Source organism: Apteryx rowi, unplaced genomic scaffold (assembly GCF_003343035.1).
Source record: "Apteryx rowi isolate R43461 unplaced genomic scaffold, aptRow1 scaffold_31, whole genome shotgun sequence".
Taxonomy (NCBI): Eukaryota; Metazoa; Chordata; class Aves; order Apterygiformes; family Apterygidae; genus Apteryx; species Apteryx rowi.
In genome coordinates this window covers 2,035,160-2,057,693 of record NW_020449530.1, presented here as the reverse complement: position 1 = coordinate 2,057,693, position 22,534 = coordinate 2,035,160, and the positions used below count along the sequence as shown (strand labels likewise).

At 41.0% G+C, this 22,534-nt stretch overlaps 1 protein-coding gene across 1 annotated transcript in view; it reads left to right on the top strand.

Moving 5' to 3' along the window:
• Positions 1–22,534, top strand: part of CACNA1C (calcium voltage-gated channel subunit alpha1 C) — a 492,904-nt gene that overhangs the window by 415,653 nt on the left and 54,717 nt on the right. The window contains 7 exon segments of the mRNA XM_026070402.1: positions 737–824; positions 1,284–1,391; positions 2,117–2,169; positions 2,277–2,423; positions 3,309–3,510; positions 3,938–4,096; positions 6,955–7,065. Coding sequence (XP_025926187.1) covers positions 737–824; positions 1,284–1,391; positions 2,117–2,169; positions 2,277–2,423; positions 3,309–3,510; positions 3,938–4,096; positions 6,955–7,065 — 868 coding nt within the window.

Here is a 22,534-nt window from a genome sequence, read left to right as displayed (position 1 = left end):
GCATGGGATGACTACATCTTGGCACAGTTTCCATTAGGTATCTACAGAGTATTTGGTAGCTTGCCCTGCTTAGAAAGACTGCCTGTGTTCCATTCCCTTCAGTAATACAACAGGAATGGTGAACACCGGGCGAATGTATCTTGAGCCTGCATAGATCAGGAAGCAAGACCTACATAAAAAACTCCGTAGAGTGGTTTCCTCACCCCCATCACAGTCTTTTGTAAAATGCCTAGAATGACTGCTCTCCTCCATACACATTTTTCAAACATATTTAAAATTGCAAGGATAAAATATATTTTCTTTGTACATATGCCATTAGCATTGCTAATGTGTCTGCATCATATATTTACTCATGTTAAAGGGTTTCTTATATAAGGATGAAATGTTTGGTAATGTACCGATCAGTAAGAATATACATTTTCTCATAGCTAAAATCAAAGCCAYGATCATCTGTGAGCCCTAAGCTGTAAACTGCAAATAGCTAAAAAGAGTCTATGTTAGTAAAATCAGCATTTGCTTTTGAGGCAGATGGGTCTGAGTTCTGATCCCAGTCACCCAATGCCCTGAGTTGCCATAGCAGGTAGCAAAGAGCTGACTCAGTAAGTACCCTATACAGTCTAAGGCTGTGTAGGATTTCAGATGAGAATGAGTGGGTGAAATCCACCTGCCCCTTACAGCATGCCCRCCGCCATATCACTGTATCTCTCAAAGCTGACCTTTTGATACTTTCTTCCAGGTCCAGTGCTATCAATGTGGTGAAGATCCTACGTGTTCTGCGAGTGCTCAGACCACTGAGGGCCATCAACAGAGCCAAAGGCCTAAAGGTTAGAAGAGTCCCAATGCACTCTGTAAATTACAAAGTCAAGTTTTTTCAGTCTACCAGGACTTTTACAACAGTTCAAGGGCTGTTTTAAGGATCACCACTCAGGTTAAATGTTGCAGTTTGCTAGGGTTACAGATGGGCTCACAAGTCTACTTTAATTCTTCCACCCTTGCACTATTAGCTAAATTCCCCTCTGTGGGCTGGTGGGTGCCCAGCTAGGTAAGGATGTGTTGCTGGATGTATTAAAGGTCTGAGCTCTGGTGTTTTCCTGTCCCTTTTTGCCTGCTTCTAAAGTACAATGAAGAATGTAAGGGGTCAGTTTTCTTTCCTGAGACATTACTTAATGGTAGTAGTTAAATCAGATCTTTTTATTTGTTGTTGTAGTCGTGGGCTTCTCCCCTAGCCAGAGCAACGCAGGACAATCTTACAAGTTACTCTTGTTCCTATCTTCCATTTGCAGCATGTGGTCCAGTGTGTGTTTGTCGCCATCCGAACCATTGGAAACATTGTGATTGTCACCACTTTGCTGCAGTTCATGTTTGCCTGCATTGGAGTTCAGTTGTTCAAGGTAAAACCATTGGACTCATTCGTTCATCCATCACACTGAGCTGTCTTCTGGGGTGGGAAAAATAGCATGAAGAAGCCTGTGGAAGGGGATATGGAGTCTTCCCTTATGAAAGAAAAAACATATGTGGCACTATCATTGTTACCTGGGCTCCTGCTACTATGAATTCCCCCAAACTGGACCAGACACATGCATAATTTCTGCATTTCATCTGTAATCATAAGAAACCAACAGTAAGGTTGGCCACCCTCTTCCTTCCCTAATAGTTTGTGGCATGACCTCAGTGCCAGGGAGGTGAATGGGGCTGTTCTAAAGGATTTGGACTTGCAGACTCTGTCTACCCCCCATCTTACAGAGGAAGGGCCATGCCAGATGATCACTGGAGGTTCTTTATTCACTTGYTACGGTCTACTTTTATTTCTTTGCCCTTCATCACCCTTCTGACAACTAGTATTCTGCAGCACTCAGCAGGCATGCACTGAGACATACACAGAAAAGTTCTGTGCAGGCAGATGAAAGCCTGTGTTCTGAACTACCCAGATGCAGGCAACTTTCAAACCGTTTGCTCACATCTGCGTGCAAAAGAGCATGTAAACATACTCATAGTCAGTCAAGCAAGTAGTAAATGCAGTTTCCTTGCTACGTGACCTGCCCTAACCCTTGCACAGTCCAGGAAAGGAAAGTCCTTCCAGGAAAGGAAGCTTCATTCTTCTTTCTTCTTCTTCAAGGGCAAGTTGTACAGCTGCACTGATAGCTCCAAGCAGACAGCAGCAGAATGCAGGTGAGTGCGACCTTTCCCAGTCAGTCCCTTTTACTGGCTGTCTGCTCTCAGGGCCTGGTACTGTAAGTGCAATTGTCCCATGTTTTTGGTCTGTTCTTGAACCACAGGGGGTACTACATTACATACAAGGATGGTGAGGTCAACCAGCCGATGATCCAGCCCCGAAGCTGGGAGAACAGCAAGTTTGACTTTGACAACGTCTTGACTGCCATGATGGCCCTCTTCACTGTCTCAACCTTTGAGGGATGGCCAGAGTAAGTGCTTCTTGGGCCCCAAGGGCTGGGGTGCGATGCTGACAATGTCCTCATTCATTTCAAAAGAGGAAATTCAAATGCAGAATATTTTTAAAAGTCTAGAGCATTAAAGGTAGCGATAGTAGCAGCAGTCGCTGTAGAATTATATACTTTCTTTGTAAATTCCTAAGAGCCTGGAGGAATTGCTGTTCCTGTATTTGTCAACAGTGCACAGCACTTCTCTAGGTCTTAAGAAACAATTTCCAGTAGTGGCACTGATAGCAATATTTGTTACAGTAGGTACTAATGCTGATACTAATACTGACTTACAGTACTGCTAGATGTTGCAAGTTTTCCCATGGAGCCAGCAAACTAGTATGAAATGCACCAGTGCTGTCTCTGCAGTATGGGCAGACATTGGATATTTCACCAGGCTATACTGTCTGTACCACAGGGGCCAAGGACTTCCACCACTCCATTCTGTCAGTGTGACATGGGTGTGCAGGATATGATGGGGTTGCCCCAGAGCTGTGTCACTGGATGATGCCAACTGCTGTGTCAATAAGTATTAAAAGCACTGAAATCCCCTTTCCTCACAGAACTCAGTTCCCAGCAACCCAGACTCTTCTGTTTTCTGTTAAATGAAGGAATGTATCTGTTCTAACTTTTTAATTGTTCAACAATGTATACACTTCACCTCTGAACAGGTTCAAATGTATAAAGTTAATAAGAGCTGTGCCTTCTCTTTTGCAAAAGCTTACACTCAAATCAGTGAAAGTCTGCACATCTGCAAGTGAAAGCATTCTGATACAATTAGAAGAAAAATAGCAAATCTGAGTCTTATCACTTGTAAAGCCTCACGACAGTTGCAGATTTTCTCTGCATTGGGTTCCTATTTGCTTTCAGGTTGCTGTATAGGTCCATTGATTCCCACATGGAGGATGTGGGACCCATCTATAATCACAGGGTTGAGATATCCATCTTCTTTATTATCTACATCATCATCATTGCTTTCTTCATGATGAATATCTTCGTTGGTTTCGTCATCGTCACGTTTCAGGAACAAGGAGAACAAGAATACAAGAACTGTGAGCTGGACAAAAACCAGGTAATTTACAACTACTTGTTGCCACCAAAGATAAGAAATACATTGACAATAAACTTTTAAGAGAGAGAATACATCCACAGAGGAACATGTAAGGACTGCCAACAAGCTAAAACACTAAGCTGTCTATACTGCCATTTTTCAGGAATCAGGTAAAAAAAAATCTCTCTTTAAGATTTGCACAAAGGACCAACATCTACTTTAAAGTGTGCTGTATCATTTGGTTCACTGACATTAATTAGATGAATGTGAATATGTTGTCTCTAATAGTTAGAATAGATGCATTCAGATTATGATATAAAATAAATTCTTCTTCCAAGCTTTGTCATTTCAGTAAACAACCTGAACTTACTTTTTTTTATTTTTGGAGGCAGCTGACCAACCACGCATTTTGTTTTTGATTTTTAAATCTACCCTGCCTCTTTCACAGCGCCAGTGTGTAGAATATGCCTTGAAGGCCCGGCCCCTGCGGAGGTACATCCCTAAAAACCAGTACCAATACAAAGTCTGGTATGTGGTAAACTCCACCTATTTTGAGTACCTGATGTTCGTTCTGATCCTGCTGAACACCATCTGCCTGGCCATGCAAGTAAGTGTGCAAGCAGAAAACCTCACAGGAGATGAGTAATTAGACCCTGCTGGGGAAAATGTAGAAGCAGCAGAGGTTGAGGCCAGCTTTCATTTTCACACCATGCACTGAGGGAGAGGGGCATGATAAAAGATGTTGTACCATGTTCACTCTGGATGACATTTAGTTAGAATCATGAATCTGCCTCTCCTCCTCTTCCCACTAATATGTGACACTTTCAACAATTCTGTTTATCCTGTTTAAAAACAAACAAACAAAAAATTCAACAGTTATAGGCCAATTCAGCGGCCACTGTAAGAACAAGTAACTTTTCAATTCTGACTTGTATTCTCTAAAAAGTAGGAATAGGCCATGAGCTGCCATTCACTTGAGATCTAAAGTTTACATTTTGTCCTTTTCTGCATTAAAGAAACAGAGACCAAATATGTGGGCAAACAAGAAGAATAAGGAAAATGGAGATAGAAGGCAGGTGATCCCTAGCATCTCTTTTTTTCTGTATTAAGACCCATAGAAACTTGGCTAAAAAGTACCTCCAGAGGCCATGTTTTATATCTCATCACCTCAAGGCAGAATCAGCTCCACCTAAAGCATTTCCTGACAGATGTTTGCCAAACTTGCTTCACTAGTGATGCGACTGGTTGCCTTACTACCCCCTACGCTTGTGCGCTTATTTTCCTTAATGTGAGAAGGTTTTCCAAACATCTAATGTGAATCTAACGATCAAACATTTGCTGCTGGATCTACAAGAATAGCAAATAGCAGTAGTATATTAACATGTGCAGAGTGTAACAACAGTAAAAGGGAAGGAGACATAATCTTTAGTTAGTGGCCAGCYTGCAAAAAGTAAAGTTTAAGTTCTTTTCAGTCAAGAAATAGGCCCTTGTAGACACAAGTTGTTCTGTACGTTTCCCCAAGCCTGTCCTTTTCTGTCTTGTTCCTTCCAGTCTGTCTCTGCCCAAGACCTCTCTCGCCTCCCCTTCCATATTCAGTCAGTCCTAGACTCCATCTATTAAGCCCATCTCCCCAGTCCCAGTTTCTGCAGCCACTCGAGCCCCATTCTCCTCTACACTCTGGCTGTTTAAGAACTAGTGTGCCCATCACTATCCTCCCCAAACTCCACCCCTTCTCCTTGCCCAGTCAGTCCAATCTGTCTCTGAACTCCTTTCCTCAGTCTGTGGCCCAGACAGTCCCAGATCCCCATTCCTCAACCAGTCCTTCTCCTCACTACACAAACTCCCAGCTGCAGTTTTCCCTCCATGGACCTCCTTTCCAGTCTCTCTGTGCCACACTCCCTTTCCATTTCATTGTTTAATACACTTTGTTCCTGTCACTATTTCATCCCTTACTCTGAGTCCTACTCTCCATGCCCTTCTCCAGCCTGCCCCATTTTTTCCCCTCCTACATCAGCTTCTCTTTTGACCTTAGCATCCCACCGCTACATTTCCCACTGGATCGGTCCCAGTCTGCCCAGCTCCAGGTTTCCCATAAAAACTAGCCCCAGTTTCCTGTCACTCGCTACCAGTCTAAGTCTCCATTCCCACTCAGTTTCACCTTATTTTCTCTCAGTGCTTCCAGTCCCGTCTCACCAGATTTCTTGTCCTCTCTATTTCTTTCCCTTCATTTGGTCTAGCTCTTTCCCCTACCTGTTGAAAAGGCTACTCTTCTGTCTTGCCTAAGGTATCAACAAAGGAGTGAGGCAGCACAAGCACAAGAAGGAGCGCTCTGCTCTCAGCTGAAGTATATACTGCCATGCTATCATGAAACAATGTAGAGTGACTATTTTGTTCACTCTGAAGCTTTGGAGCATGCTCAATTGCTGTGATAGCAGTGTATGCACAAGGCAGCTGGAGCTAGAAGATGTGAGAAGTTTGTGAATACACAGACAGGACAGACAGAATCTTTGAAGAGTCTAGGAAGTCTATATCCATCCTGAGAAAAGTACAGGTTTCTCAAAGGCATATAGCTTGGTCAGATTTGTGTCAGATTTCATAAGGGACAGCAAATATGCTGTAGCAAGCACAAAAGCCACATTATTAAATTTAAGTTATTTACTTAAATGATTAAATAAATTATCCTGAGCCAATTCAGAATAGGAAAATTCAGCCCAGGTGGTTAAAGTTTAGCAAAGTTAAGCAACTCAGAACAGGGCCTTATTATACGAACTGGAAGATGACCTAAGGCAATGCAATCAGTCCCAGGTATAATGATCTGGAAAAGGGGAAATGAAGAGTGAGGTGGCAACATTTGCAGAAGACACTATTTTGATTAATCAAGAGAAGACAAAGAGTAACTTCATTAGATCTTAATAAAGCTAAGTGAATGGGCAGCATGATTGCAAATGTAATTCAGAGTTGACAAAGGCAAGATAATGCATATTGGAAAGATATGATTTGATCTGCTTATGTACATTGCAGGATCCTGAATTAAACGTAATTACTTTGGAAAGAGCTTGATATCATTCTGAACAGCTCAGTGAAACCCCCGTCCACTGTGCGGTAGCAGTCAAACAAAAAAGTAATCTAAGTGTTGGGGAAGGGTGAGATAACACAATTGGAGACTGTCTTGTACCATTATGCAAATTTATAATGAGTCTTCAATTGGAATGATAAGTGCAAGTAACCCCCCCTCAAAAAGTTTTTTTAAAAAGAGAAGTGATACAGAGCCAAATGGCAGAAATGAGTAGAGGTATGGAAATGCTTGTGTGTGAAGGGATAGGGATTATAAACTGAAAAAATAGGGTGTGCTGGGGTTTTCTTTAGAGAACCTTGACATCAAGGGAGATTAGTAGGGGCCCTGTGGAATCATACGTAGCTGGTACGTTCATTCTTCACACTGCTGCTGGGATGCCTATTTTTCAGCACTACGGTCAGAGCTGCATGTTCAAGGAAGCCATGAATATCCTCAACATGCTCTTCACTGGCCTCTTCACTGTTGAGATGGTCCTGAAATTAATCGCCTTCAAACCCAAGGTAGGTGCTGTAGGTGTGGAGCTTCCCAGCCTCTGTGTGTGTGTGCATGTGTGTGGGGCAGCTGTGAGGAGAAGGAGGAGGTGAAACTTTCTGATCTGTCACCCCACCAATAACTGAGCTGGACAGTTGCTCTCTGGATTGGAGTCTCACATGTATTTAATAACTTTTTTCACTGGAGACTAGACACATAAAAAAGAAAAAAGCAAAGCCTGTTAGTAGAGAAGGTTCATAGTTCTTTGTTTTTATTAAGTTATAGTAGTTACRCTATGTTATGGCTATAACGTGGTTTCCATGCTGAATGTTATTCTAATGCTCTCTCTTACTTTCCTAAAATAAAATACAAATAGCATCCCATGATTAGTCTTCTGGCCCAAGTGAAGTTAATCAAGCATGACTCATTTTGAGTTACGGCCTTTGGAAAAAAAAATTATGTTTCTTCTGTGAGGGCTATGGCTCAATGCTGGTTTGAATTACTTCCATTCTGAATTTAAGACTTCRTTGATAATATTCAGTACCCCAGCAGGTCCTGCCTGTAAATATTGTCCTGTCCATAAGGCCATGGCATTCTGCTAGTAGAGTTTTACCATGGCATAAGATTGTAACCTACAAGCTCTTCCAACTGATTTGAGACAGCTGGTGGAGGATGAGGACAAAAATTCTGACCTCACATAGTTTAAAATTATGTGAGGCTCTATTCTTTGGAGTGTAAATTCAGTGGTGTGTCATAAGGAGTGGAGTTCAGATACCTAAACACAGGTACCTCATGCCATTTCATATCTTCACAGATGCCTTGATACATTGGGTTTGGCAGATACAGACTGAAATGTCAGTTACAGTATTAGTAAAGATGAGAACCACCATGTCTGACAGTTATTCTTGTCCTTCATGTTAAACATTTAGGGGATCACAGAAGTTAAGAGCTCCAGCTGAAAAACTTTCTTCTCCCATTCCACTGAATTCAGTCTCAGTTTTTCGTGTTTTCTTTGTTCTGATTTCCTTCCACCCAGTCCGTCTTCCTTCTTTCATGCTTTCTAGGAATTCTTTTAGAAGAGTCACAGTTTTGTCTTGTATCCTGAGCCCAGTATCACTCTTCTTTCTCAGATATAGTTCTCATGAAGATTAGGAGCATCTCTTGCTGTCCTGTGAAGGATGGATTTTTCTGTGAGATCTTGGACACAATCTTGGGGAATTAGAAGTATCATCATCTGTTTCAGAAGGGATTGTAATTTTCAGGAGGGATCTACCTTTCACATTTGAGATTTTGCTATGTCTCTTAGCAAGCACATCTTTTGACACTTTGGAAAATACTGTCTGCACGTTATAGTCCCAGGAATCCATCTCACAGGCTTTGTAATGCTCTTCTGATTTCATAGTTCTACTTTACAGGAAGATTCTTAACTATGAGGAAGGTGAGCTTCTCAGGCAGAATTTCATTTGAGCGTTTAAGGGAAGAAGCCCAACTAGTTTGAATATTGAGCTTGGTACATATGCAGGAAAGGCTTTATCTGACATGGTTGCCTCTAACAGTAGGGAACTGGACATGATGTGGATGTCCCTTCTACTTTCTGTCTCTCATATTCCTGTGTTCAGTCTCCTTTTCAAGTTTAGCTGCACAACAAAGAATTAATCAAAATCAGCTGAGGGTAAGCACCTGTCCTCCAGATAGCAAAGGACTGAAACAGATTGCCTAAAGAGACTGTGGAATCTCCATCATTAGAGGTTTTCAAATTAAGTTAGATGAACCTTTGTTAGAAGAGGTTTAGGATATATGAGCTGCCTCAGGACAAAGGAAGATACCATCTTATAAGGTCCCTCTCAGCCCARTTTTCTATGATTCTGTAATTTCCAAACTAAACCCCCAGCTACTGCACAATTAAAAGTGAGAATATATGAGAAATTTTCCTTGTGACTAGAATAGTAGAGTATTAATAGAGTCTTCTCAACTAAGGATCAGACACCAACCTCAGGTTGGGTCCTGCCCATCCTGAAAGGATAAGCCATAAAAAGAATAAATCTGCTTAAAATCTGAGTCTGCCCTGTGTGCCAAAAATAGTACTAACCCTTAAACTGCTAGTTTAATTAAATACCTTCAGGAAAATAAACAACATTTTAAAAAATAGAACCATAGGATCTGCAGGGAAGAATAAGAGGAATGAACTTGTGAAAAGAGCTAATACAACAAAAACATTTGCCTCCAGCAGTATATTCACGCTGAATTACGCTCAGTACCAGTTCAGTGACTGCTCGCTCAGGTCTCTGCTTGGCCAGAACTTGTGTCCTTCTATCATGCAAGATATAAAAATGAAGAAACCAAGTTTTCAGATGGAGGTTGTCCCCAGGAACCCTGGAAAAGTGCAAAAGGATTTCAGCGTCATCGGGGTGAACGTCACTGTGGCACTGTCACCATCCTCTCCTCTCTAACCAACCAGTTTCTCCAGACAAAGAGATGAGATGCTAAGTGACATTAATGTTTCCCAGATATGAATGGCAAGATTAAGTAATTGCGAAATCTCTGCCAAAGTCAGAATTGGCTGCCATTTCCAGAGTATTAAAGCCCAAACCAACCTTTGATTAAGCTGCTGTGTCTCATTTTGATATTGTGCCTAAATCACTTTTTTCTGTCTGAAGGGTTCCCTAAAATGATGGAGCTGTAAGCTCCATCTGGCAACAAGACTGACAACAAGAGAAACTTAGGTAGMTGAGTGTATTATGTCCTCATCTTTGTCACAGTCCCCAGGAAAATGTGGCATGAAGTCCATCATAAGCTAAAACTGACAAAATGTGCTTCATTTTCTCCAGCTTCGTTGTGCTTAACTCAAGAGTGGTGCTACAGCTGACCTTCAACTAAGCTACAGCAGGCAGCACTGTAACTAACTTGTAACTCTGAAGTAGCTGCCACAGAGCTCTTCCTTGAGCAGTTACTTCCTAAAGGCACCTTGGAAAGAATGGTCACCAGCAGCAATACAGGATCCCCATTTCTTCCACCTCTGATCACAGAGGTGTCGAAGGGGTAGCACAAGCTGCTACTCATTCATACCTTTACCAGAAAGAATTGCTAAGGGAACTGAGAGAGGTCTCTTGCATGGGTACTCACAGCTGCTACTGTCCTGGTTTCTTACAGAAGTCACCACAGGTACTACTACATGAAGAACAGCTTGGGGGAAACCTGGAGTTGCTGCAAATGCCATTTCCCTAATATGAGTACTGCAGGCAGTGTGTGACAGTAACACACTGTGAAGTACTAGTGGTTTACTGCCACTACAATGCCACCTGCATATTACCTATGTAACAAGAGAAGAGGTAATAGCGTCTGACTGAATATGTTTTTTACTGTATCCAATTTTTACTTCTTCACTCCTGTTCTGAGAGGAGGCATGTCCTGCTTATTAGCTACTCTAAATAGGAAAAGGTAAAAAAAAACACAGTCAGTTCCACAGACATTAAGTATGAGCACTCATCTACCTGACTGCAAAGAATTGATATGGGTAGTCCAGCCCTGGGTCTAACTCTTGTGGAAAGAGCAAGGATTTACTCATTGAAAAGCCAGCTGTAGGGATAAGGAGTCGAGTTTGAGTCAGGGCTCATCTCCTAATGCTTACAGAAAGTATGTGAAGGTGGTAGAAAGACAAGGGCTTTCCTAGCTAAACATACTGTTACTGTTGAGATTGACTGCTCTGGTCAGGGAATCCCTTTGATACCTGTCCTTTTTACTGACCATCTTCTGTGAACAGTATTTTGAGTTTGTTTAGTCTCTGGGGAGATAGAGAAGCTATAGATAGCAAAGGGTTATAGAGAAGAGGGGTGTATTAGCTGTAGTAGTTTTCCACTGGTAGAGGCAGTGCATGCTAGGCAGGGACAAGGTCAGCCTCAGAGCTCATGTGTTTCTGCATGGTGCATTTTCTGGAGAAGAGGATCCATTCTTTGAGGTTTTTGCAGTATAAGTCTAAACACTGTATAAGACAACTCATGTATGTCTGATGCACTCGAGGCAGGAGGGTTTGTTAACAGTGAGCAAGAGAGATTTGGGATGATTAGGACTGCTGATAAAGAGAACATTCACTACATGCCCTGCATCTCCTTACAGAGTATTAATGTGCTGCTGTGAAGCAAAACTCCCAAACTGACCTGCACGTTCATCTTGGCTGAAACTCTTAAATTGATTCAAGACTAGTTACTTCAAAGAGGCAGACAGTTTAAAATTAATACCATTGAGCCAAGGCCTTTTGCTGCTTTGTTTTTCTAATTTTGTAAGTTCTCTGACCAGTCTGGTAAGCTGTTTTCCAGTTCGTGGGTRGAGCAAGCTGCTTTTTCTGAAGAGAACTGCTAAAGGAAATGAGAGGTGCTGTGCTCTCTGGGGTGCTCACAGTTACTACTGTCCTAGCTTCTTAAAGAAGAAAGAAGAAATCACCACAAGGTGTAGTCCATGAAGGACCAGCTGTTCTCCAAAGACCCTCCTAGGGTTTATCTTTTCAGATCAAAGACAATGGCTTGAAATTTCTATTCACAGGAATCTTAATATAGGGATATGTATATGCCATTTTAATATAAGGATGGATTTTTCTCCAGGAATTTCAGCTCTTTCCAGCTCCCTGGAATGGTCTGTTTTACTGATGAACCACATCTACTTCTTTTTTCAGGAAATGTTTCATGTATCTTCCTGTTAACTAGGGCAGGACTAGTAATCTGAGAGCTGTGAATTTTCATCCTCTGTCTCTGTCATCTCAAAGTAGGAAGATACATCAGTGGAACTACTTCCATGCATAAAGTACATGTTCATTATCTTGTCAAATCCAGGTCTGTGTGTGAAAGGGGGATCTTGGGGATTTCTTCCTTGGAATTATGATCATCTGTGAGACTACAGATCACAAGTCTATTCCATTTGCCAGACACTGTCAGCACCTTTCTTTCATTGGTGTTTATGGATGTTACCTGTAAAGCATCTTGTAACAACACCATCTGTCCTGCATCAGATAGTTAGTTCAGTCCTTCATTTATCACTGTGACTTTTCTCTGAATTCCTTCCATTCTTTAATACCATTTTCATAAAACAGAGTTCAGGCTTCTGTGCACTATTTCAAACAAGTTTCACCTTCAGTACAAGGGATATAATCCCATGTGAGCCCAGGAAGGGCTATGACCCTTTGAGCAGTGGAAGTCATGAGTGTCACTCCTTCTCTGTAGCTAGTAAGAAGCATTCCTACCCACAGTTATTTCTTAGTCTCCATTTATTGACAGATCTACCTTTCTTTAGTGTTTCTTTCTCTTCAATATATTTTCCCTTCTTCATTCCTCTTGAGGCTCCCCTCATTCAGCATTTATCATGTACATGATGCACTGACATCTTCCTCTCAAACCTGCAAAATGACTCATCTGTTTTTATTCCCTTTTTACTACTCCATTTCTAGTACATGTATGCCTATACAGACAGATCCTTGAGTAGTCTCTCATAAAGTCACGCTAGCTGCTTCATTCTGCTTGCATTCTTCTTTCTCACCGTAATCACAGTCTGTCATTCCTTGGTTAGGATAGATGCTTCAGCATTTTCATAAACAATTTAAATTTTATATCCTATCTATCCTCTTGCCCCATTGACACCAGGATAGTTCATTTGGGAAATCTAAATTTTTTTGTACTTCTTCATTCTAGTAGCTTTAGAAATACCTGTATAGTTTAGTGTGCTGCACTGGCATCATTCATCAGAGTATTTTCTTGCTCCAGCTTACATGGAGAAAGCAGAGTAAAGATGTTATGCACTGATAAAAAATGTCAGGAGACAAGGTTACAATTGAGTGGTCTTTGCCCAGCTCTGAAAAACACTTCAGGTCCAGCTGACAGATATAGGAATAGCGTTTGATTAAAAATCACATGGTCTGAGATGAGGTGAAGTGGGATAAATTAGTAGTGTAGGTTGTATAAAAGTATATGTAATAAAAACATGCATTAATTTGTGTTGGGCTACCCACAGTCTCAGAACTACAACCCTCCAGAGCCCTTGGCACAGGTAGGGGCATCCCTCTTCCAAAGTTTGTCTACACAGTTCTGATTGTTGAAGACAATCTTACTTTGCAGGTTCTCTTTGCTGCATTTGGTAGATTCTTAACCTAAATAGTCATGTGGTTGTTTCCTTTCCTCAGCTTCAGTTTTATCTTTTCTGTTTTGGAAAGGACAACTCCTAGAAATGGAGCATGTGTTGACTGAGTCATCTGCCCAGTGTAATAGGCAGGGCAGCCTCCAACCCCCATTCTGCCTTTTGTTGTAACAAGAGTTGTAAAAGGCAAAAGAAGGTATGAGAAAAGTAATATGTTTCAGGATTTGTGGGTGGGAAGAAACGTACGTTATTCAACAAACGGGAAGAGTGGGGTCCATTTGATGATGCTGTTGGGTAAGAAATAGTGAGCATGGAGAGAACAAGGAATAGCCAGGTAATAGAGTAAGTGGACTGAAGAAAGTGAGAGCACTAAATAAACAGGAAAGGCTGTGTTTGGGGAAAAAAAGAGAGGGGAACCTAACCTGGAGGGGAGGAAAAGCCATACACAGATAATGGAGAGGAGGAAAGGACAGAATATTCTTACAGGGAGAAAGGAAAAAATAAACCCAAGACCCAGAAAGAGGAAAATATTAGTAAAATGGAGGAAGAGGCACTGGACAAAAAAAGTGCAAGAAAAAGAAAAACAGAAACAGGGCTGAAAGGAAAAGTGGAGATGGAAAAGGATTTTTAAAAGATTAAAAAAAAAAAGGAATTAAAAGCAAAGAGAAGAATTGCATAGTTTTTAAGCTAATGAGCATCTTCTTTTTGTTCTTCTACATTGTACTGAAGTTCACTAGCAGACATCCCAGGTCTCCATGTTCAAACACATCAGTATCTCAGCCACAAAGCCTCTCCATATACTGTTTCATTAGAATAATTTTCAGTAAATATTGGGTACAGCATATTTCCCCATTTCTGTGGATAAAACTCAGACCTGTTGCAAAAAGTTAATATCAGTGTGTTTCTTCAGAAATGCCTTCCTTTTTCACCCTAAAATTTTCTCTGGATAGAGTTTGAAGATACTAAATATTACTCATGATCTTCGGTATACCCATCAGCCCAGCTGGAGTTACAGCACAGCAGTTTCAACAAGCCCAGCAGCCAGATGACCAGAATTCCTTGACATTTCTGCAGTGCCTATCCAGACACTGCACAGCATGTGTGTAGTCAGACCGAGACTCTCAAGAAGTTGCTGAATCAGGCCCAAGGGTTTTGGACTAGAAAAAGAAAAAATCTTAATTCCTTAGTAGTCGCTCCTCTGCTTTCTCTTTAGTAACCCTGTCTGCCAGGAGTTTCATTCATTTTGCATAGCATATATGTCACGTGGAGATTTGACCATATGGTTTTTTATGTCCACAGGTTTGGGAGGAAGATTGAACCTCTTTTCTAAGCCATTAAGCAAATACTAAATGTACTGTATGTCAGAGCAATATCTGTAGGCTACTTTGATGTAAAGAAATAATTGAGATAATTCTGGACATAAAGGATCAGGTCATCCCAATCTTTTATACCCATCAGTGGGCTGGAACAGAGGGTCATCAAGGGGACTTGCTCCTTGATACCACTTGCTCTACAGAATTGCTATCTGCCCATGTGTCCCAGAGAAGGAAAAGAAGAGAGAGGCTGAGAAAGTGACTGGGCAACTTGCAGCACAGCCTGTGCCACAGCACTCTCACAGCAGCTCGGCTGTGAGACTTTCTCAGAGAACATGGAAGGGTTTTCCTCTAGCCAAGGGCCAAAGCAGCTGCTGTTGTTATTCCAGGCTGTAAATAGAAACTGTTCAGGAGTCTGTGCTACAGACATACTGCACAGGAGGGACCTTGAAAGAAAGAGGAACCACATTAGATTGCTGGCCCATTAAGTTAAACAGTATACCTGACATAACAATAGGGCCTTAAGCAACAAATCCTCCAATTCAGTGCAGAGAAGGAAAATTTGCAGCAGGACACTCAGGGATTAGGTTCCTTTGGTAACAGCTTCCGCAAAGGAGGAGTCAAAAAGCACATAACTGCCTTCTTCTTCATATGAAAGTCCAGGGAATCTTCTTGGTACTTCTAGATTTCATTCAGTTCCGTAGCAGATCCTGAGTGTGCGCAAGAGGGGAAGTTTGGCTATTCCTCAGTCTTTGAAAGGAGGAAAGTAGTGCTAGACTAAAGTTTTTCTATTGTGAATATGCTTATATTCTGAGATGGCATAGGCCATGACTCCACCTAAACAGGTCATACAGCATGAAAAACATTTGGTAGGTGAATGTAACAGAAGAAACTAGAATGATGATGAGAAACGGAATTTTTCAGTAATTTCCAACTCACAGTTGTAGTTGAATCTGGGTCAGGAAACACCAAAGTCTTCCTGTTGAACACTGGTTGACATCCCGTATGAAGCATACTGGTCTCTGTCCAATTTCCTCATGGAAAACATATGTCACAAAAACATACCAACAGAGTTGTTCTCATTTGGTTTCTTTGTTGGTGTCTTCAAAGARGAGGCCAAGAATGAAATGAGTATGTAGAATAAGTTTTCCTTTTCATGCTAAAATCTTGGCCTTTCATGTCATGGCTGAAACAATTGATGAGGAACAAGAAGGCAGTTTGACCTACTGCTTCCTATGTTACAGTTGTTGTTTAAATGCAGGACTTTCTCATTGTTGCAGGAAGAGGCCAACAATTTTTTGCATAGAAATAGTTCCTCTAAGTATTTCTATATAGAATGTGTGAATATTCTAACACTGGTCAGCCAGAACTATGCAATCCTCCAGCTTTCTGAAGGATCAATGGAGAATTCAGTAGGCAGAAATAACTGTTAAAAAAGCTGGGTAAAAGCTTCAATGAGGGAGGACCTTTTCCTTCACAGCAAATGTACCCAGAGAATTTGCATATTACTGCAACATTGTGACAGATTTATTTTCAATCTGGCACTTGAGGGTTTTAATGTCATTATAAATGATCAAAAATAATGATATGACTGCACAATGCAACAGTGTGGGAAGTACTGTATTAGCTATTACACTTAATTATTTAATACAGAAAATTATTCACACAGTGTTAAAAGCCCAGTGGGATGGTGCACTGGGGTCTCATTCACAACAGCATAGACAGCGTCAGCAACAGCATGTAAAGGGAACGGTTCCAGGGAAAAGTGACTTGCTTTCACTCGCAGAATAAAAATCCCAACTCTCTATCACTTCTATCACAAAGTTATTTAAAAGGGCCAGAAGTTCTCACAGATGTGAATCTTCTCTTCATATAAGAATAATACCGGATAACAGACTGTGATACAACCCTTGTAAGAATTTTTCATCATATTAGGAAATGACATTTCCAAGGCTATATGGTCACTGGACTGGACTCTAAGYTGATTTCTCTTCTCTATCACGCATCTGGCTTCTGTGGGATTTTGGAGACTTTAGTTCTGTATATTTCTGCTTCCCCAAGTGTAAAATGAGAATAAGCATCCTCTTTTGTAAAATGTTGTGATTAATGGATGGCATATGCAAGCCAGCATTACATGAAAGTAAGCATTATTTTATTAATTAGTATATTATTTTATTAACTAATCTAAAACTAAGCCATTTCTGAAAATGGAGATGACTTAAAAAAAAAAGAAGCTACTCAAAAAGCTATTGCTCATATCTATGAAGTTGTAGAAAGACTGTGCCTTTCTGCCAATGAGTATCCATTGTCCATGTAGCAACCATGTCAGAGCAGACCATAGCCTTTTCATCTGGTAAGTAAGAGGACTGAGAAACTATTCCACATCCAGCCCCTTATATAGACTGCTTCTTCATCTGTTGTCTGCCACTGCCTTATCTTCCCATAACAGTAAATGGCTCTTTACTCTGAAAGATGTATAGGTTCTGTTCTTACAGGTTGTGAGTTGTATTTTACTTCTTTTGAAATGATCTTCCCCAGACTGGAATGTCAGTCCTACTTCAGATGACAGATCATCAGAAATAGCAAAGCCCATCCTTCTGCTCTTTTCATAGGACTGTTTCATGACGCTGGTTTGGTTTATTGTGTTCAAGACTTATTTTTTGGCTCTCATCAAGACCTGCATATTCTGAACCTTGAAAAATCTTTGAGTATCTACAGATTCTTCCTAATGGAATTTGACAGCAAAATTTTCCTAGATCTCACCATACAGAATGCATTGTGTGATAAATGGTCTGTTCAGAAATAGCAGTCCATCACATTCACTTTTCAGCCTTTCCAGTAAAACTGGGGCTGATTTTATTTCTCTTTACTGAGAACAGGTCTGGTTTCTGACTGCAGGGCAGTAATTCTTAAAAGATTGCAATGTAATTATTGTTCGTGAGGAAAAGAGCCCAACACCTCCTTCGATACCACTGTACCCACAAGGGATCTGGAGGAAGTTCAAAAATTTTTATTTTATTGTTCCAAGTGACCAGCAGGATTGAGAAGAGAGCTTTCCATTACTCTGCCTCCATTTTCATGCACTTATAACAAGGAAGCCTTAGGCATTATTGTTCTCAGTCTTATCTTACCCTTGCTTAACAGGAAGCTATGAGCAATCCAGGCCAAGAGTGACATCAGGATCAGCTAGTTGAATCATCCAGTTTCAGTATGTCTTGTTATCATTCCTTCAGGCCTTCTTAGCATATAGTCTTGAAATACAGTCTTTGCTACCTCTAGGAGATTCTTCCTTAAAAAATGTTCCATGTTACTTTTGCTGTGCTTCTATCCCAGTCTTTAGAGGACTTGTGACCATAACATTGCACTTCAGGCCTCTGACACGGCTGAGTGCTTATATACTACAGTGATAGGCACTTTATTGTAAATGAAAGTAGAACGAGATGTGAGATATCTGTACCATCGCTTAAGTGGGCGGAGAAGGACTCATGGTACCATCTAGAAAATACAATTCTGGTAGAATAATCTGGGCTGCAAGATCTGGAAATGGGAGTTCCCTGTTCACAGAACAGATATGATAAAGACTGTTCTGGCAGATGTCCCCAACACTGTTGATTATCTGTAGGTGTCAAGAGCATGAAAAAGTTCTCTTCTGACTCAAGAGAGTATAGTTCCAGCCTCCATAATTTTATGTTTATTAGTTTGTCAAAAGAGGTCTTGGGGAACTCAGTTCAGGCAAAAGTTTTATTTCTTTTTTTCTGTGATGGAGATACTTATCCACTAGAAGCACACCTAAGTAACTCACTTAGCAACTGCAGGCTTTCAAACAATTATCAGAAGATGATCACTTTTAACCAGTAACAAACTACCCCAGATTTATACCAATGACCTAGAAATAAATATTTCGGTCTTTTTCCAGATCACAAAACCATTTAAGTCCTCCAGCTTCTTCGATTCTGCCATGCTGTCCAGTATGTCCAGACAGGCCCGCAGACCCCAGGGACACCTGTCTGCTCTCAGTAACATCTTCCTGTGGGAAATGTGAGAGAGAGCATGAATGAGAGCGAGAGAGGATCATAAAAGAAAATATCAAAGTTATTTAGCACATATCTTGCTTTACAAATTGGTCTTGTTTTCTTATTGAATAAGCAAAGAAAGGCAGCAGGTTTCTCTAGAACTGATTAGACCTTTGGAAAAGCCTGGAGAGCTGAAAAGCTTCTCTTCTCAGTCCCTGTCTGCTAAAAGATTTGATAGAGTACGGGGGGGGTTGTGCAATTCCCCACAGCAGTGACTCATTACAGCAATTGGTAGGTGAACTGTGGTGAGTCTGTGTCTCAGAATTAATCCATCAATGGATGAGAGCTGATAGATAGTATGCAAATAGATGCTGATTTCTTGCAGTCTGTCAGGAGCGCCAAGCAGCAGCATCCTCCACTTTACTCCTTCTGTATTAGGTTCTGCTAATTTCCCTGATTGCTGTTATGGCTAAATGGTATCTCCACATAACAGAATTTGCATTATCTCCATTTGATGTCGGGAGCTATTGTAGCTTTGTAAGACTCTTCAGGTTACCTGTAAATCTCTCGTATCCGTTTTAAGAAGGTATGTCARGAGTCACAGTGTAGTGTAAATGTCATTTCATTCGATTCTGTTTTCCAGTGAGACTGTCCCTTGCAAAAATACTTTCCAGGAAAGCTTCTTTTAATGAAGTCTGAGAACTGTCTCTCACAACTCCAAATGGCCTGCAGCATTTTCAGAAACATATTCACATTCTAAGCAAGTATCTGTCAAATTGCAGCAGTTCATCTCGTTTTGCAAATCACCAGCAAAATCTGCTTTGGTGCCCTTTACAATGATCAGGAATTTTGGAATATCAGGAAATCAGCCCCTTTCTCTCTTTCCTATATGCTCTTTCCAGCTGATTAAGATTAATATTTCCCTCATTGTTTGCACATACAGGTTTATTTCAGATAAATGGAGGCAAGGTTCTCCTGTCAGTTTGCTTTCCTCTTAGGCTCCATAGGTATCTATATGTCTCAGTTTCTTCCCCACCACCATCTCTTCATTGGTGTATTCATATATACATACATACATATCTTTCCCTTTTTTCCTGCGATACTGCAGCAGCTTCTGCCCCTGGGGACCATCTGACCTACATTCAAATCCCTTGACCCTCTCTGTGCCCTTCATCTTTAGAGGCTTTTCACTCAGAGGGATTTGTTAATTTTTTCCAACCACCTTGTAAGAGATGGAAATGAAAACCTGTGACTAAGCAGACAAATAACTGCACATCAATTAACATAGAGGTGACCCTGCAACTCCCACAGGGCTGGATGCTCATAACCCAAGTGGTACCATGATTCAAACAGCCCTCCCCTCAGGATTTTTGTACTTCAGCATAGTCATATAGCTCTCCAGCCACAACACGTTCTTATTATGGGCTCCAGGTGACTCTGAGCTCAGACCTTCAGATAGACTCCAGTGGACAATTTTTCCTGCTGTTAACACGGTTTCTTGGATTCTGCATTTAGGATCTCATATTCACAGGAGGTAAAAGAAATGGTCTCCAGAGATTTCAGTAGCTCCATTGGTACCAAAACAAACTCCAGTGTCTTTGATAGCTAACCTCAGCAACTAGGAAACCTAAAAATGATTGGCTTATTCATTCTGAAATGATACAATGTCTGCTCCTCTCGCACAAATGAGATTCCATTCCAGTCAGCTACTGCATATTTATGCTCAGCCTTTCATTAACTTATTGATCATGTGGTGATTCATTATCCTTTGCTACCTTTGAGGAAACAAAAAATGGGGAAAAAATGTGCTGTAATGGTGAGGTATTTCCATGTTTTCTGAATATTCAGTCCAATCCTCCTGGTCTCTTTCTGTCCTCCTTTCTTCCCAAAAGCTTCATGAGTCTCCACAGAACTCCCACAAGAGAGGGCAACTACCACTCCCCAATAAGCCCCTAGGGCTGCCATAATGTGATATGTAATTATACAGCTAAATCAGTGTCAAGCATCTCCCTTTAAGGGTAAAAAATGGTATTAGACTCTAAATTCCTGTACTGCAAAAACAAACAGTGCCATCAATTCACTTCCAGTCAGACCTCCACCCCCTTGGGAAAAGTATACAGAACTTTCTGGTGGGAAAAATAGTTTGGAAATACAACCTCTTTATTAGAGTGAAACCTCTTCCTTCATTCAGCTTGTCTTTCATTAGCCGCCCTGGTACACTCCAGTGAAGAATGTGGCTTTAAGAGGTACTTTGAGGTCACAAGAGGCAAATCCCCAAGGGGTCTAATTCACTCTCTGTATGTACTCATAATTCTTGACAAAATTATGAGTTCTGATCCAAAGCTAAGTAATCACATGGTCATTCATAGGTAAATGTCTCTAAGGAGGGTGGTTTTTTAAGGAAGATTCCATTAACTTGCACACAAATGAAGCATCTATGTTCTCTGTTTTCTTTGAGCTCTATTACTGTGAATAATATCTTCTTATTTTTCACCCTTCTGTTTGAAATACAGAGGGAGCAGGTGAGGAGGAAAGGAAAGTTTTAAAATTCATGTATTTTCTTAATTCAACATTAGCATATTGGATATGGGGTTGAATAAAACTGCATTCATATCCATGGTTCCTCTTTATCACTCATATAAGAGGTACAGAAGGAAGAGAAGAGTTCTCTGAGTCAACCTTACAGCCAAGCAGTAGCGTGCCATCATAGTGTTCCTTCTGTGCTGCATAACGGACCAGCCCATGACTTTCAAAGCAAGAAGCTGGCTGATGAGACTCAGCAGAGCATCCCCGGGGAAGAACTCAAAGGGTAAATCTGGAGTAATTCCACAGAAGTTAGCAGGGTGACTCCAGATATGCTGTGATCTCACAAAGGTCCAAATCAGCTATATGTGATGGCAATGAAAAAGGGACCTTTTCTTTCCAGATCAGAATCTCTCCTGAGATGTGCCAGCTGTGTCAGCATAATTCCATTGCTTTCAGTGAAGTTACATTACTGCAACTGGGAGCAGAATTTAACTCGGTGGATTCAGTGGTCGTCTGAGGACAGAATTTGATGTTACTTGTCATCCTGGTTTTGTACCAACAGCAAATGCTGTTATAACAGCAGCCATGGCTGTTGAGCTCTGTGTCCAGAGTTGCTCAGTAAAAAGAAATTGCTAATTTGGTTACCCCAAAAATACTCTTTGCTATATGATTGGCATCATACAGCCAGTAAAAATAACCACGTATCCATCACAACAGATTTAAAAGTAGAGAGTCTTCATTTTAGTGGGTGAAACCCTGCACAACTTGTTTCTAATCTTCACCCTTGCAGCTGCCCAAAAGCAAACTCTGCTTTTCCTGGAGTTGCTTGGGTTCCTGCTGAAATCCTTAGTAGTTCCCAAACTGTAAAGTTGGAGAAGGAAATGGAAGATAGCCATGCTACTGAATGCATGTGTTCATTTGGCTGTGCCATGTGAGCAGTGCCATTGCCTTCAGCAGGACTGTCCACATGAACAGGGGCAGGAGGACTGGGCCTGTTGTCTTCTACTCCATTCTCTCTGATCCTGCAAGTGTCTTCTCTGCCAAGGTTACATCAGGCTCCAATGGCACTTTTTGCAACTCTGTATGATCTGTGTCTGTCCTTTATTTATTAAAATGCGTGTGCCTCTACAATTTAATCTGCCATTCTCTCCCTCCCCTTCCTCTTGGTGAAGTCTAATTACAGTTTTATTCCAGGTCCATCTGTTTGCTAACGATGCTGGACATCACTGCTGAATTCATTCTAATATTTGTTATGTATTTTCTAGGCTGGATGCTGAATAATAATATTCTCTGAATTTGCTTTTGCTCCTGTTTCCTTCCCCCCTGTTGTAGCTAATTGTGTAGTGATGAGTAGTCATGGGATGATTTCTCCTCGCAGTGCAGATCTGTTAAGTTACCTATTTCAGGCAAAATAAAAGGCTTTTTTGTGGTTTTGAGAAGCAAATTTCCAAGTCCACTCTATCAGCTCCCTTCATTGTGTGGAACCAGTCGGGCAGTGTCTTTCTCTGCCTCTTTTTTTTTTTTTTTTT